This window comes from Salvelinus fontinalis, chromosome 6 (assembly GCF_029448725.1).
Source record: "Salvelinus fontinalis isolate EN_2023a chromosome 6, ASM2944872v1, whole genome shotgun sequence".
NCBI lineage: Eukaryota > Metazoa > Chordata > Actinopteri > Salmoniformes > Salmonidae > Salvelinus > Salvelinus fontinalis.
Window position 1 is genome coordinate 47,834,907 of NC_074670.1, and position 13,879 is coordinate 47,848,785.

A 13,879-nucleotide genomic window follows, 5' to 3' on the forward strand; every position below is an offset into this window, starting at 1 on the left:
TTGCTATTCTCAAAGAGCCCACTGGAAGGAAACACCTGTTTTCCCTATTATACATTAAATATTGAATGAGCTGCAATCTATTTGAAAATCGTACAGGCCATCCTATGGGCCCTGGTCAAAAGAAGCACACTATATAGGGCATAGGGTGCCAATTTGGGACGCAGCATCTGTCTGCAGTAGCGACCACAAGAAACACAGTTGATTCAGCGCTAGTGTCGCTGTCCATGATGCTGAAACTCTCAGCCCTACGGCCAAATAGAAACAGAATCACGGAAATCACCCAATACAGTAATAATATATGTTACACCGTATCTGTGACTGTGGATCACAACCAACAGATTAAAATCATTCACATGATATTTTGACATCATTCAAGTATTGGCAATATGTTTACTGCTAAAATTATTCCAAGATCATTTGGTAACGCTTCATTTTAAGGGTTCCCTATTACATTGTAGTTACATGTGTAACTACACTGTAACAAGCGCTGTAGTTAACTGTAACAACCCACAGTCAGTGTCATAACAACATGTAACTGGTAGTAATTGCGTTGTGTAATTACAAAGGTGTAACAATGACTGCTTGTTACCATGCTTACCCATTAATGTGCAATTTTGAAAATACATCTCCACACAACGTTATTTCTAGCACTTGCCACCAAAATAAAGTGTTCCCTCTGGGTTAACTTGGTCATCCCAGATGAGGAATAAGACACTGTTCCAAAGCACATGTAATGTTTGCTTAAGTGCAACTCAATTACTTGTTGTTACACTGGATTCAGCTAGTTAAAATGAAGTGTATATTGAGGGGTACTTACTTTTAACTCATGTGTATTTCTACAGTACATTACCCATCCTGAAAACCTGGCCCTCATTTTCAAGCTTCTGGACGTTTCACTTCATTTCTGTACCTTATTGGGAAATGAAGTGAAACGTCCTGAAGCTTTAAAATGAGGCCCAGGTTGTCAGAATGGGTAATGTACTGTATAAGTACACATTCATTACAAATAAGTTCTCCTCGTGATACACTAGATTTAGCTCATTAAAATGAAGTGTAACAACTAGTAATTACATTGCACGTAGGCAAACAATGCGTGCACTATGCTTTGGAATAGTGCATTTTTCCACATCTGGGATGACCACCCATTTTAGATCCCAGTCAGTGAGGTTGACCTACTGATCTGTTTTTACCTGCTCAACCAAGTTAACCCAGATGCTGCACTTTATTTTGGGAGCAAGCGCCAGCAACAACACTGGGAGATAAAGTTTGAACAGTGCACATTCAAGGGTAAGTAATTAGAGCCCATTGAGCACAGGCTGTAATCTCTCAGACGCCCAGCGCATCCACGAGGGACCACAACCTTGGTGACAGTTGTAACTGTATGCAGCTGAGAAGAAGCGAAACACCAAGTTGGTGAATTTAGTGGAAACCTGCCCATTTGTAACACGCACGGTAACAAGCATTCATTGTTACACCTCTGTAATTGCATACCACAACTACTACCAGTTATGCGACGTTACAGTTCACTACAATCCTCGTTAGTGTAATTACACGTTACTACACTGTAATTAGGACCCCTTAAAATGAAGCGTTACGATCATTTTTTATAAATCTGAATGGAAGCACCGTTGCATCGTTTAGTTGAACGCTGAAATCATTTTAACCTAAGGTTGCAAAGTTCCAGTACATTTCCCAAAATTCCCTGGTTTTGGGAAAAGATTGCCGGAATTAAGAGGGAATACGCAGGGAATCTGAGAATCATTCAACCAAGATCTTTTTGGAAGACAATGGGGAAAATTGCCATAATTTTGCAGCCCTATTTCAATATGACAAAATACTGCTTGAATTATAAATTGCACTTCAACGTCTGTTGCATATCGTTAATCGCCAGCCTATTTATTTACAGGCTGTAGCATGTCACATACTGAGTCTCAACATTAACCTGCAGTAATATTCCTATGTCATAATGCACCAATGAAAATACTGCCAAAAGGACAAGCTTCCATTCGTTGAATGTTGAAGCCCAAAACACGCATCCCACTGGGCACAGACATACAATTCAACGTCTAATCCACGTTGGTTCACATTACGTGGAATCGACGTTGATTCAAGCAGTGTGTTCCAAGCAGGATGTTCGGTAGGCTTGTATGTTGATCCTCCACATAACAGAACAGTCCACAATAAATTATAGGCCAACTTTCTCACCTGCTGGCTCTCAAAGGTCCAGGCGCTGTCGGGTAAAGACGCGTCTAGGACGTTGATCATCTCCTTAAAGTCAGTGGTGCTGCTGGGCTTAACGAAGGTAAAATCACTGAACTCTGACATGGGAGAGAGATATGACCTGAAGGACTGACTCTGAGACAACATATCCTCTCCCAGGACCTCCACGTACTTAATCGGCCCGTCAGTGTTGAGCTGGATCTGCAGGTTTCTGTTGGGGTTCTTGTAGCCGTCCAAGTCGTCCCGTCTCATGCAGCAACTACCGCTGCTCCTGCTGTTTCTAACGCACTTGACTGCTAAGATGACAAAAGTCACCAGAGACAGCACGGACACCGAGGCCAGAGAGATGATCAAATACAGGGCGATTCTCCCGCTTTTATTGCTAGGCTCTGGCGCTTTCTGCCGAAGGTCCAAGATGGGTTCGTGGAGCCCGTCCTCTACCAGTATGGCCAATGTGACCGTGGCGGACTGGACCGGCACCCCGTCGTCCTGTATCTCTATAAGCAGCCTCTGAGAGGAGTCGTCCTGCTCAGACACAGCGCGTTTCGTCCTCACCTCCCCCGTGTAAAGATTGACACTGAACAGAGACGTGTCTGTGGCCTCCACCAGTTTATATGAGATCCAGGCGTTATGGCCCGAGTCTGCGTCCACTGCCGTTATCTTAGTAACCAGGTGGCCTGCTTTAGCGGAGCGGGGCATCTTCTGGTGAGAGAGCGAGCCCAGGGCAGCGGAGGGGTAAATAACAGCGGGGGCGTTGTCGTTCTGGTCCAGGATAAAAACATGGACAGTGGCGTTGCTGCTCAGAGAGGGAGAGCCGTGGTCTTTTGCCTGCACCAGAATCTGAAACACCTTCAGTTTCTCATAGTCAAACGAGTGCATGCTGTAGATGCTGCCGTTATCAGAGTTAATGTACACATAGGAGGATACAGACACGTCCTGCACTTTGGAGTCTAAGATGGAGTAGGAAATCTTGGCATTACCCCCGAAATCCAGGTCAAATGCGGATACTGATGACAACATGGAGCCTGGTAGTCCATTCTCTTTTAAATAGACATTATATGAGGACTGGCTGAATTTAGGGGGGTTGTCGTTGACATCAATGATAGTGACTGGTATAGTTTTCTTGGTAGTCAGTGGAGGGGAACCTGAATCAGTGGCTGTTATCTCAATATTATACTCTGAGAAACTCTCTCTGTCTAAAACACCACTGGTGACCAGTGCGTAATTATCAGAAAATGACGGTTTCAGACTGAAAGGATGGCCTTTTGTAAGTTGTAACGTTACTTTACCGTTATTCCCGGAGTCTAGGTCACGGGCACTGATCAAAGCCACTACCGTGCCACTCGGTGCGTCCTCGCGCACTGGACTAGGTTTGGAGGTGAGGACAATTTCGGGAGCATTGTCATTAACGTCTGTTACTTCTACCTGTACCCGACAGTGTCCCTCCATTTCTGGGATGCCTTTGTCTACAGCAGTAATGTCGATACGATAAGAAGCCGCACTCTCATAATCTAATTCCCCTCTTAGAAACATTTCCCCCGTTACTGCATCAATATCAAACACAGATAACACCGACTCTGGTGTATGCTCGCCGAATGAATATTCTATCTCCCCGTTGACACCCTCGTCTGAGTCAGTAGCTTCAAGCTTAATCAAGGAAGTGCCCTTTTCGCTATTTTCATTAACCCGTACTTTATATACAGCTTTCTGAAATACGGGATTATTGTCATTGTTATCAAGGACAGTGACCGTGATCTGTGAAGTTCCAGACCTAGCCGGAGTGCCTCCATCTAGAGCCGTCAATAAAAGCTCGTGGACAGCTTTTTTCTCTCTGTCCAGTGGCTTCTCTAACACGAGCTCTGGGATTTTTCGTCCTCCTTCAATGTCTTTAACTTTTACACTGAAACATTCGTCTTTACTAAGAATGTAGGATTTAAGTGAATTGCTTCCCACGTCGGGGTCCTCCGCACTTTCCAACGGAAAACGAGCGCCTACAGCTGTCAATTCAGCCATTTTCAGAACACGATCTTTTGTTAAGAAACTAGGAGAATTGTCATTTATGTCGCGTATTTCCACCTCAATACGGTGCAACTGTAACGGGTTTTCAATGACAACCTGCAGAGGTAAAACGCAGCTGGCACTTTGTCCGCATAAAGTCTCTCTGTCTATTCTCTCATTCACGACCAGCTCGCCCTTCCCCGCATCCACATTGAAATACTGCTTACCAGCCTCAGAGGCGACATGCAGCTTACGGTCAAAAATCTCAGAGAGTCCCAAACCCAGATCTTTGGCTAGATTTCCTACCACAGAGCCCTGTTTCAGTTCCTCCGGGATGGTGTAGCGAGTCTGTCCGTCTATTGTACTCCACAAGAGAATGAAATGACGCCACCAAAGAGCCAGCCATCTCCAGTTTCGGTATCCAATTGTCTTTGTCATCCCTGAGCCGTTATAACACAATTCCGATTGAAATATTGTCCATAAAAAAGAGCTTCATACCAAAATACATCTCCAGAATGTGTATTCCATTTAGCATTTTCGATTAATTTTGTATAGCAGAAATGATGTTGTTTTTAGATTCGAGTGTATCTCCGTGAATGTGAGCGCGTCCCTCTCTCTCCTCCAGCTCCGAGTATTCTAAGGGTTACGGTGCTGAGGCTGGGGGAAGGGAGTAGATCTCTTTGTACAGTTCTGCACACTATTGGTGCACAGAGCACATATCTACCATCCAATAACAGACCAACAGAACAGACTCCTTGAAGCCACAGCAGTCTGCCTCTATCAGCACTCTATCTCTCACAAAAAAACAGGGAGATGGGAGAATGTAACTGTATTTTCCAATATAACATACTGTCCATATTGATGTGAAAAAATATTAGCGGCAGCCAGAAGTATAGAGAGTTATGCGTAAACAAGGATAAAAAAATATATAAATATATATATAACATTTAAAACATTTCAATTCTGATGGAGCCCCGTGGATCGAGACGCATTTTTTTTATGCCGTTATAAATGTTTTTCTTCACATAAAATATTGAATGAGCTAAAATTTGTCTGATATATATAAATATATGTACACACAGTCCCAGCCAAACGTTTTTACACACCTATTCATTCAAGGGTTTTTCTTTATTTTTACTATTTTCTACATTGTATAATAAAAGTGTTAAACAAATCAAAATATATTTGACATTTTAGATTCTTCAAAGTAGCCACCCTTTGCCTTGATGACAGCTTTGCACACTCTTGGCGTTCTCTGGACCAGCTTCATGAGGAATGCTTTTCCAACAGTCTTGAAGGAGTTCCCACATATACTGAGCGCTTGTTGGCTGCTTTTCCTTCACTCTGCAGTCCAACTCATCCCAAACCATCTCAATTGGGTTGAGGTCGGGTGATTGTGGAGGCCAGGTCATCTGATGCAGCACTCCATCACTCTCCTTGGTCAAATAGCCCTTACACAGTCTGGAGGTATGTTTTGGGTCATTGATCTGTTTAAAAACAAATGATAGTCCCACTTGCACAAACCAGACGGGATGGCGTATCGCTGCAGAATGCTGTGTTGCCCTGCTGGTTAAGTGTGCCTTGAATTCTAAATAAATCACTGACAGTGTCACCAGAAAAACATCCCCAAACCATCACACCTCCTCCTCCATGCTTCACGGTGGGAACCACACATCCGTTCACCTACTCTTTTTTTCACCCCTTTTTCCCCCCAATTTTGTGGTATCCAATTGATAGTTAGGGACAAGAACATCCCTGCCGGCCAAACCCTCCCCTCCCGGACGACGCTGGGCCGATTCTGCGCCGCCCCATGGGTCTCCAGGACTGCGCCACTCGGGAGGCCCCTCGTTCACCTACTCTGGGTCTCACAAAGACACGGTGGTTGGAACCAAAAATCAAAAATTTGGATTCATCAGACCAAAGGACACATTTCCACCGGTCTAATGTCCATTGCTCGTGTTTCTTTGCCCAAGCAAGTCTCTTCTTCTTATCGATGTCTTTTTGTAGTGGTTTCTTTGCAGCAATTCGACTATGAAGGCCTGATTCATGCAGTCTCCTCTGAACAGTTAATGTTGAGATATCTGTTACTCGAACTCTGTGAAGCATTTATTTCAGCTGCAATCTGAGGTGCAGTTAACTCTAATTAACGTATTGTGGCAGTCCTCATGAGAGCCAGTTTCATCATAGCGCTTGATGGTTTTTGCTACAGCACTTGAAGAAACTTTCAACATTCTTGACATTTTCCGGATTGACTGACATTCATGTCTTAAACTAATAATGGACTGCCATTTATCTTTGCGTATTTCAGTGGTTCTTGCCATAATAGGGACTTGGTCTTATACCAAATAAGGCTATCTTCTGTATACCACCCCACAACACAACTGATTGGCTCAAACGCATTAAGTAAGAAGGAAAGAAATTCCACAAATGAACTTTTAACAAGATACACCTGTTAATTGAAATGCATTCCAGGTGACTACCTCATGAAGCTGGTTGAGAGAATGCCATGCGCGTGCAAAGTTGTCATCAAGGCAAAGGGTGGCTACTTTGAAGAATCTAAAATCTAAAACATATTTTGACTTGTTTAACACTTTTTTGGTTACTACATGATTCCATATGTGTTTTTTCATAGTTTTGATGTCTTCACTTTTATTCAACAATGTAGAAAAGAGTAAAAATAAAGAAAAAGCCTTGAATGAGTAGATGTGTCCAAACTTTTGACTGGTACGGTATATATATATATATTGCAGCAATAGTAAAATATGCTGTCTGTCATCGCGCACACAAAACCACACAGTTGATTCAACGGGAGTATTGCTGTCAATGGTGCTGAAACCCTCAGTCGTCCACTAGCCAGTCAGATAGGCACAGAATCACGCAAAACACCCACTACAGTAACAATAGCTATTACAAGGTCTCTGAGGATTACAACCAACAGGTTAAAATACATCACAGGCTATTTTGAAATCATTCAAACCGCACGAGTATGGGTTTTAGTAATTACCAGTAGCCTATGTTGAATGCTAAATTATTACAAGATAATATGGATTGTACTGAAGGGAACCATTGCACCATTTTGATGAATACTGACAATTAATTATTTTAAACTGAATGAATAACCTATTGCTTAAATGATAACAACTGAACACAAACGTCAGTGGCATATTTATTCACAGATGGGAGTCTGTTAAATACCGAGTCATGAAAATACTGCCAAAACATCGAGCTTTGATTTGTGTAATGTTACAACACAAAACTGTATGTTGACGTCATAAAACAGCCTACATTCGATCATCTTAATCATCACAATAAATGATACGCCACTTCTCACCTGCTGGCTCTCAAAGGTCCAGGCGCTGTCAGGTAAAGACGCGTCTAGGACGTTGATCATCTCCTTAAAGTCAGTGGTGCTGCTGGGCTTAACGAAGGTGAAATCACTGAACTCTGACATGGGAGAGAGATATGACCTGAAGGACTGACTCTGAGACAACATATCCTCTCCCAGGACCTCCACGTACTTAATCGGCCCGTCAGTGTTGAGCTGAATCTGCAGGTTTCTGTTGGGGTTCTTGTAGCCGTCCAAGTCGTCCCGTCTCATGCAGCAACTACCGCTGCTCCTGCTGTTTCTAACGCACTTGACTGCTAAGATGACAAAAGTCACCAGAGACAGCACAGACACAGAGGCCAGAGAGATGATCAAATACAGGGCGATTCTCCCGCTTTTCTTGCTAGGCTCTGGCGCTTTCTGCCGAAGGTCCAAGATGGGTTCGTGGAGCCCGTCCTCTACCAGTATGGCCAATGTGACCGTGGCGGACTGGACCGGCTCCCCGTCATCCTGTATCTCTATAAGCAGCCTCTGAGAGGAGTCGTCCTGCTCGGACACGGCGCGTTTCGTCTTCACCTCCCCAGTGTAAAGATTGACACTGAACAGAGACGTATCTGTGGCCTCCACCAGTTTATATGAGATCCAGGCGTTATGGCCCGAGTCTGCGTCCACTGCCGTCACCTTAGTAATCAGGTAGCCTGCTTTAGCGGAGCGGGGCATCTTCTGGTGAGAGAGCGAGCCCAGGGCAGCGGAGGGGTAAATAACAGCGGGGGCGTTGTCGTTCTGGTCCAGGATAAAAACATGGACTGTGGCGTTGCTGCTCAGAGATGGAGAGCCGTGGTCCTTGGCCTGCACCAGAATCTGAAACACCTTTAGTTTCTCATAGTCAAACGAGTGCATGCTGTAGATACTACCGTTGTCAGAGTTTATGTACACATAGGAGGACACAGACACATCCTGCACTTTGGACTCTAGGATGGAGTAGGAGGTCTTCGCGTTATCCCCCAGGTCGGAATCAGTGGCGGAGACTGAACATAGTAGTTTCCCTGGTGCGTAATTCTCTTTCACGTACACTGTGTACGAGGGCTGAGAGAACCGCGGTGGATTGTCATTCACATCTAACACATCAACAATGATTGTTTTCTTGCTGGATAAAGGGGGTTTCCCTGAATCACTGGCACTGATTTCTATACTATACTGCGAGTAACGCTCACGGTTAAGAGGAGCAGTAGTTACCAGTGTGTAATGCTTGGATACGGACAGGTTCAACTTGAATGGAGATTTTGGTGACACGCTTAACCGCACCTTCCCATTGTCCCCCGAGTCGGAGTCTTTAGCGCCTATCAAAGCTATCACGGTTCCGATAGGTGAATCTTCTGGAACAGGTGTCGTTAGAGACGTCACAATTATCTCTGGAATATTGTCATTAACATCAATCATTTTAAATTCAACATCACAATGCCCGTCCATATCCGGGTTGCCTTTATCTTTAGCGACGATGTCAAATTTATATAAGCTCGTCTGCTCATAGTTGAGTTGTCTTTTTATTACAATCACTCCTGTGGAAGAATCTATATCAAACAATGCAGTCACTGAGTCTGGCGTCTGTTCTCCAAATGCATACGCTATCTCCCCATTTAGTCCCTCGTCCGGGTCTGTCGCTTTTACTCGTAAAATCTGAGTGCCAGGTGCAGCATTTTCGTTAACATTAGCCTCATAAAGTTGTCTCTCAAACTGGGGTGCGTTATCATTAATATCAAGTACCGTGATACTAATCTCAGAGGTTCCTGAACGCACTGGATCCCCCCCATCTACAGCGGTGAGAATAAGCGTATGAACAGGTTGCTTCTCCCGGTCGAGAGACCTTTCAAGGACCAGTTCTGGGGTTTTGCTACCATCCTTGTGATCTTTGACATTCAATTTGAAATGGTCGTTTTTGTTAATGCTGTATGAGCGTATTGTATTCGCAGCGACATCAGGATCCAGTGCGCTTTCGAGTGGAAATCTTGCTCCTGGGTTTATTGACTCTGCAATCTTTAATACTTTTTCTTTGGTGAGAAAGCTGGGAGAATTATCATTGATATCCTGTATTTCAATATCAACTCGGTGAAGCTGCAAGGGATTTTCAATCACTATCTCCAAAGGCAAAACACACGGAACTCTTTGTCCACACAGTTCCTCTCTGTCTATCCTCTCACAGACGACCAGCTCTCCTTTCCCCAGATCCACACTGAAATACTGCTTACCAGCTTCCGAGGTTATTCGTAATTTACGACGATAAATCTCAGATAGTCCCAAAACCAGATCTTTGGCTAGATTTCCTACCACAGAGCCCTGTTTCAGTTCCTCCGAGATGGTGTAGCGAGTCTGTCCGTCTATTGTACTCCACAAGAGAAATAAATGATGCCACCATAGCAGCACCTGCCACACGGGCAGTCTATTCCACATTGTTCCACGACACATCAAAACGAATATATTATTTCACCCAAAATTCGAGCCTTTCGCAGGAGTGGTGATAATCAATCTGTAATCGAATGTCAATGTCTCTCATATTTGACTGTGATGGAGACGCTTTGTGTCGAGGCACATCCCTCGTTCTCCTCCAGCTCTGAGCATTGTATTGTAAGGGTTTACGGTGCTGAGGCTGGGGGGAGGGAGTAGATCTCTTTGTACAGTTCTGCATGCTATTGGTGCACAGCGCCTAACACAAGCTACCAATCAGGATGTACCAGTCATTTAAAGCTATACAGTGAAAATACGGGCTCTTGGGAAACATATGAGGGACCATAACAATTCAACATGAGAGAAAAACAGTACTCCATTTAATGTGTAATACTATTAGTACTGCTACTATACTATTCATATCACTTAGTGTTAGTAGCCGTTCAGACACCCATCTATACCCCACAATACATGCCACCAGGGGTCTCGTCAGAGTCCCCAAATCCAAAAAGAATTCACGGCAACGCACAGATTAATACCAAGCCATGATCACATGGAACTCCCTTCCATCTCCGATTCCTCAAGCAAACAGCAAAATTACCTTTTAAAACGGGATTAAGCAACAACTCATGGAACCGCGGGGACTGTAAGGACACACACGCAACAGAACATTATTCTCGAAGTATTCTATATGCATTCCCACCGTTTCAATGCTTCCTGATATCTGTGTGGGTGACAAAGGCTCTCCGTTGCCGTCCTGTGGTAAAAGAAAGCAAGCGCAGCAGGAGTATGTCGTCAAAGCAACCCACGTGGCTCAGAATAATAATACATCGCACGGCCGGCTTAAAAAAAATACCCGTATGGAGGTCTGGAGAGCAAAGGAAAAGGGTTGCTCTGATGACTTGCTCTTCTCTCACTCTCTCTCTCTCTATCTCTCTCACACACAGACCCTGGGACCCAGGAACTGGTAAATCATGTTAGACCCTGGGACCCTGGAACTCACTCACTCCACTGTAATATTTCCATGACATGAACTAATTACCTGAGAGCTGAATAGTGATTACATAAATAAATAAACTCGATACCATTAACCATTATACACAATCACAAGCTGTAACCTACATCATATCACAATACTACAACGAATGTATCATCATATGAAAACAATAATGCATCAGCTTTGCTATTGGTTAATCCGTGCTCGTCAAGGCGACGGATGTAGATGTAGAGAGGGAGGGGGGAGCACGCTGCCACTGAGCTCTAGAGCGTGTTTCAGAACCACGCGGGTGGACAGCGCCACACAGGCGGCCAGCACGTGCTGCTGCATACTGGTGGAATGAGCGGCGACCGCGTGGTGGCTGCTACACAATAACTCACAGCTAGCTCTCGCTCTCTCTCTCTCTCGCTCTCTCTCTCTCTCTCTAGCTCTCTCTCTCTCTCTAGCTCTCTCTCTCTCTCTCTAGCTCTCTCTCTCTCTCTCTCTCTCTAAGGTGAGTCGTTTTATTTATTACAGAGATTTAAGTTACTGTCATGTACATTTTCCCAATCTATATTACAACTCAACTCCACCAGATGAATCGGCCCACATATCAAACCTCATCCACAAACAAAATGTTACCCAGATTCATTAAGAGCTCCAGCCTTATATTCTGCTTCTTGACTGTGTGTGTGACGTCAAATAAATGGTTTATTATGTCCATATGCATATTATGTTAACCCTCCTGCTGTGTTCTGGTCGAATTGGACCGATTTACAAGTTCTCTCTGAAAAATGTAGTTCATTTAATCTGATTGGCATAAGGTTCCATGACTTTGTCCACACAGAGCATCTGAAAACACAAAATACATTTTGATGATTTTCATTACATTTTGGGTGTTTTATTTAACTTTTGTACACCTGTGGTGTTCCCGGTCATTTGACTGGTCATTAGAAATGAATGGGTGAGACTACAATTAGTGTAGAAAATTGAGTTCAGGCACATGCCCATTCATCAGATGGACACACTTCCTCTCCCAGACCCCTATATACATGTGTGTTTGAGCACACACACACACACACACACACACACACACACACACCCACACACACACACACCCACACACACACACACACACACACACACACACACACACACACACACACACACACACACACACCTTCTTGGCTTCCATGGCAACCCCCAGAGGAACCTTTCCCCAATAGAATCTTTCCCCCACGGGAACAACACCTGTTGGCAGTCTCACAAACAATCGCAACATTGTTTCAACTTTTCTCACAGTTCTGGTATATAAAGCTTTTTTGAGGCCTTGCTCACAATTTCTTCTGTGGCAGCACAATGACCATATACTGTATGTGAGGCTCTTGATCATATCTTTGATCATGACACTGGTGGTGAGGAGAGAGTCCTTGTTAAACTTTGACACAAAGTAGTCTGTGATAAATAGCACAATATGCTTCATCTGAGTATTTGTTATAGTCAAAATAATCCATACATGATGCTTTTTTTTAACTAAAAAACGAGTTGTATGAGCTCAGGTCAATGAGGCCATAAATAGCATATAGAAGTTCAAAACGTGTCATGTTGACAAGAACTTAAGTTGATAAAAAGATCTAACACAACATTAGGTGATAATATACACATTATTATGGATTTATAATCAGCTATAACGGGGTGGTCATTTTGGACCGGGAACACAGAATGAATTAAGATGAAACGAACAGGAGGGTTAAGTGAGTTATTCCACTCACATGTTGGGTGATACAACACTCAGTGCTGAGTGCTTGTGTCTACGGATCACAGCGGTGGTCTTTTTAGTTCTCTTACTTCCAGTCGGAATCAGTAAGGTCATGCATGTGTTTACTGTCTATTGTCTTGTGATGGTGGAGTCATTATTACTGAAAGTATTTCTTACCTTATTTGGAGAGACGGAGGACGACAGGAAAACACGTCAGCAACAGCAGCGAAGGGAAGACATGGAAGAGAAGAACAGAGAGACAAAAGAGACACGGGTTAGAGGGATGATCAGCAGATAAAAAGAGAGTCTTGGGACAGAGACATCCCTGATACTCACCGTTCACCTTACATTGGTAATGTAGCCTTGACTGGTTCCAGAGGTGGTGACTGTGTTGATTTGCATTGCGATACCTGTGATATGTGCCCTAATGATGATGTCCCAGAATGCTGTCGCCAGTAGCTCGTTATGTGTCTCGTTAGGTGTGTCTCGTTTAGGTGTCTGTTTGCGTGTGTGGCACAGAAAGGTGGGCGAACGTAAAAGCAACACAAACAACAAAATGGATATTCAGTCAAGTTCCGATATCACGGTGTGTCTTAGCTTGTGCCCGCTGTTGCATTTTGTGAGGTGTGCTTGTTTATTTGTGGAGAGAAAGGGAAGTAGAGAGCATAGGGCATGACCCATAGGGATAGAGGAGCAGAGAAAGAGAGAGAGGGGAGGGGAGAGAGAGAGAGAGCGAGAGAGAGAGTGAGGGAGAAGAATACTTAATAAAAGAGAAATACGACAATTGGCCCAGTCCCTCTGTAACAGGAGTATGAGCAGTGCAGTATCTCATCTGCATGTCCCAGCCAGGATCATGATAGCACCATTTTGAAGGAGACTAAGGGTGTCCCCCAAATGGTACCCTCTTCCCTATATAGTGCACTCCTTTTTACCAAAGCCCTATGGGTAGCTGGTTGAAAGTAATACACTATATAGAGAATAGGTTGCCATTTCAGACGCAGTGAGTCCATAGGGGGGGTGTGTTCTCTCCCAGAGCGGCAGGATAGCATCACTACACTGCAGTACAGCACACTGCCATGCTGCAGAAGAACAGCTCCTACACAGCAACAGCAGAGGCACTCTAGGCGATGCCCAGGGATGCTGTATGCTTAATTAAGGA

General features: G+C 44.1%; 2 protein-coding genes across 26 annotated transcripts in view; both read right to left on the reverse strand.

Annotated features, from left to right (window-relative positions):
* LOC129857957 (protocadherin gamma-C5-like) overlaps positions 1 to 13,879 on the reverse strand; it is a 193,666-nt gene that overhangs the window by 42,770 nt on the left and 137,017 nt on the right. The window contains exon 1 of one of the 25 annotated variants that reach the window (XM_055926725.1): positions 7,550 to 10,197. The exons of the other annotated variants lie outside the window; for them this stretch is intronic. Coding sequence (XP_055782700.1) covers positions 7,550 to 10,006 — 2,457 coding nt within the window. The 5' untranslated portion in view covers positions 10,007 to 10,197. Of the gene's footprint in view, positions 1 to 7,549; positions 10,198 to 13,879 lie in introns of those variants that run through there. 25 annotated transcript variants of the gene reach the window in all.
* On the reverse strand, positions 1,000 to 4,704 carry LOC129857970 (protocadherin gamma-C5-like). Its single transcript, XM_055926764.1, has one exon. The coding sequence runs from the start codon at positions 4,654 to 4,656 to the stop codon at positions 1,957 to 1,959; it is 2,700 nt and encodes an 899-aa protein (XP_055782739.1). The 5' UTR covers positions 4,657 to 4,704; the 3' UTR covers positions 1,000 to 1,956.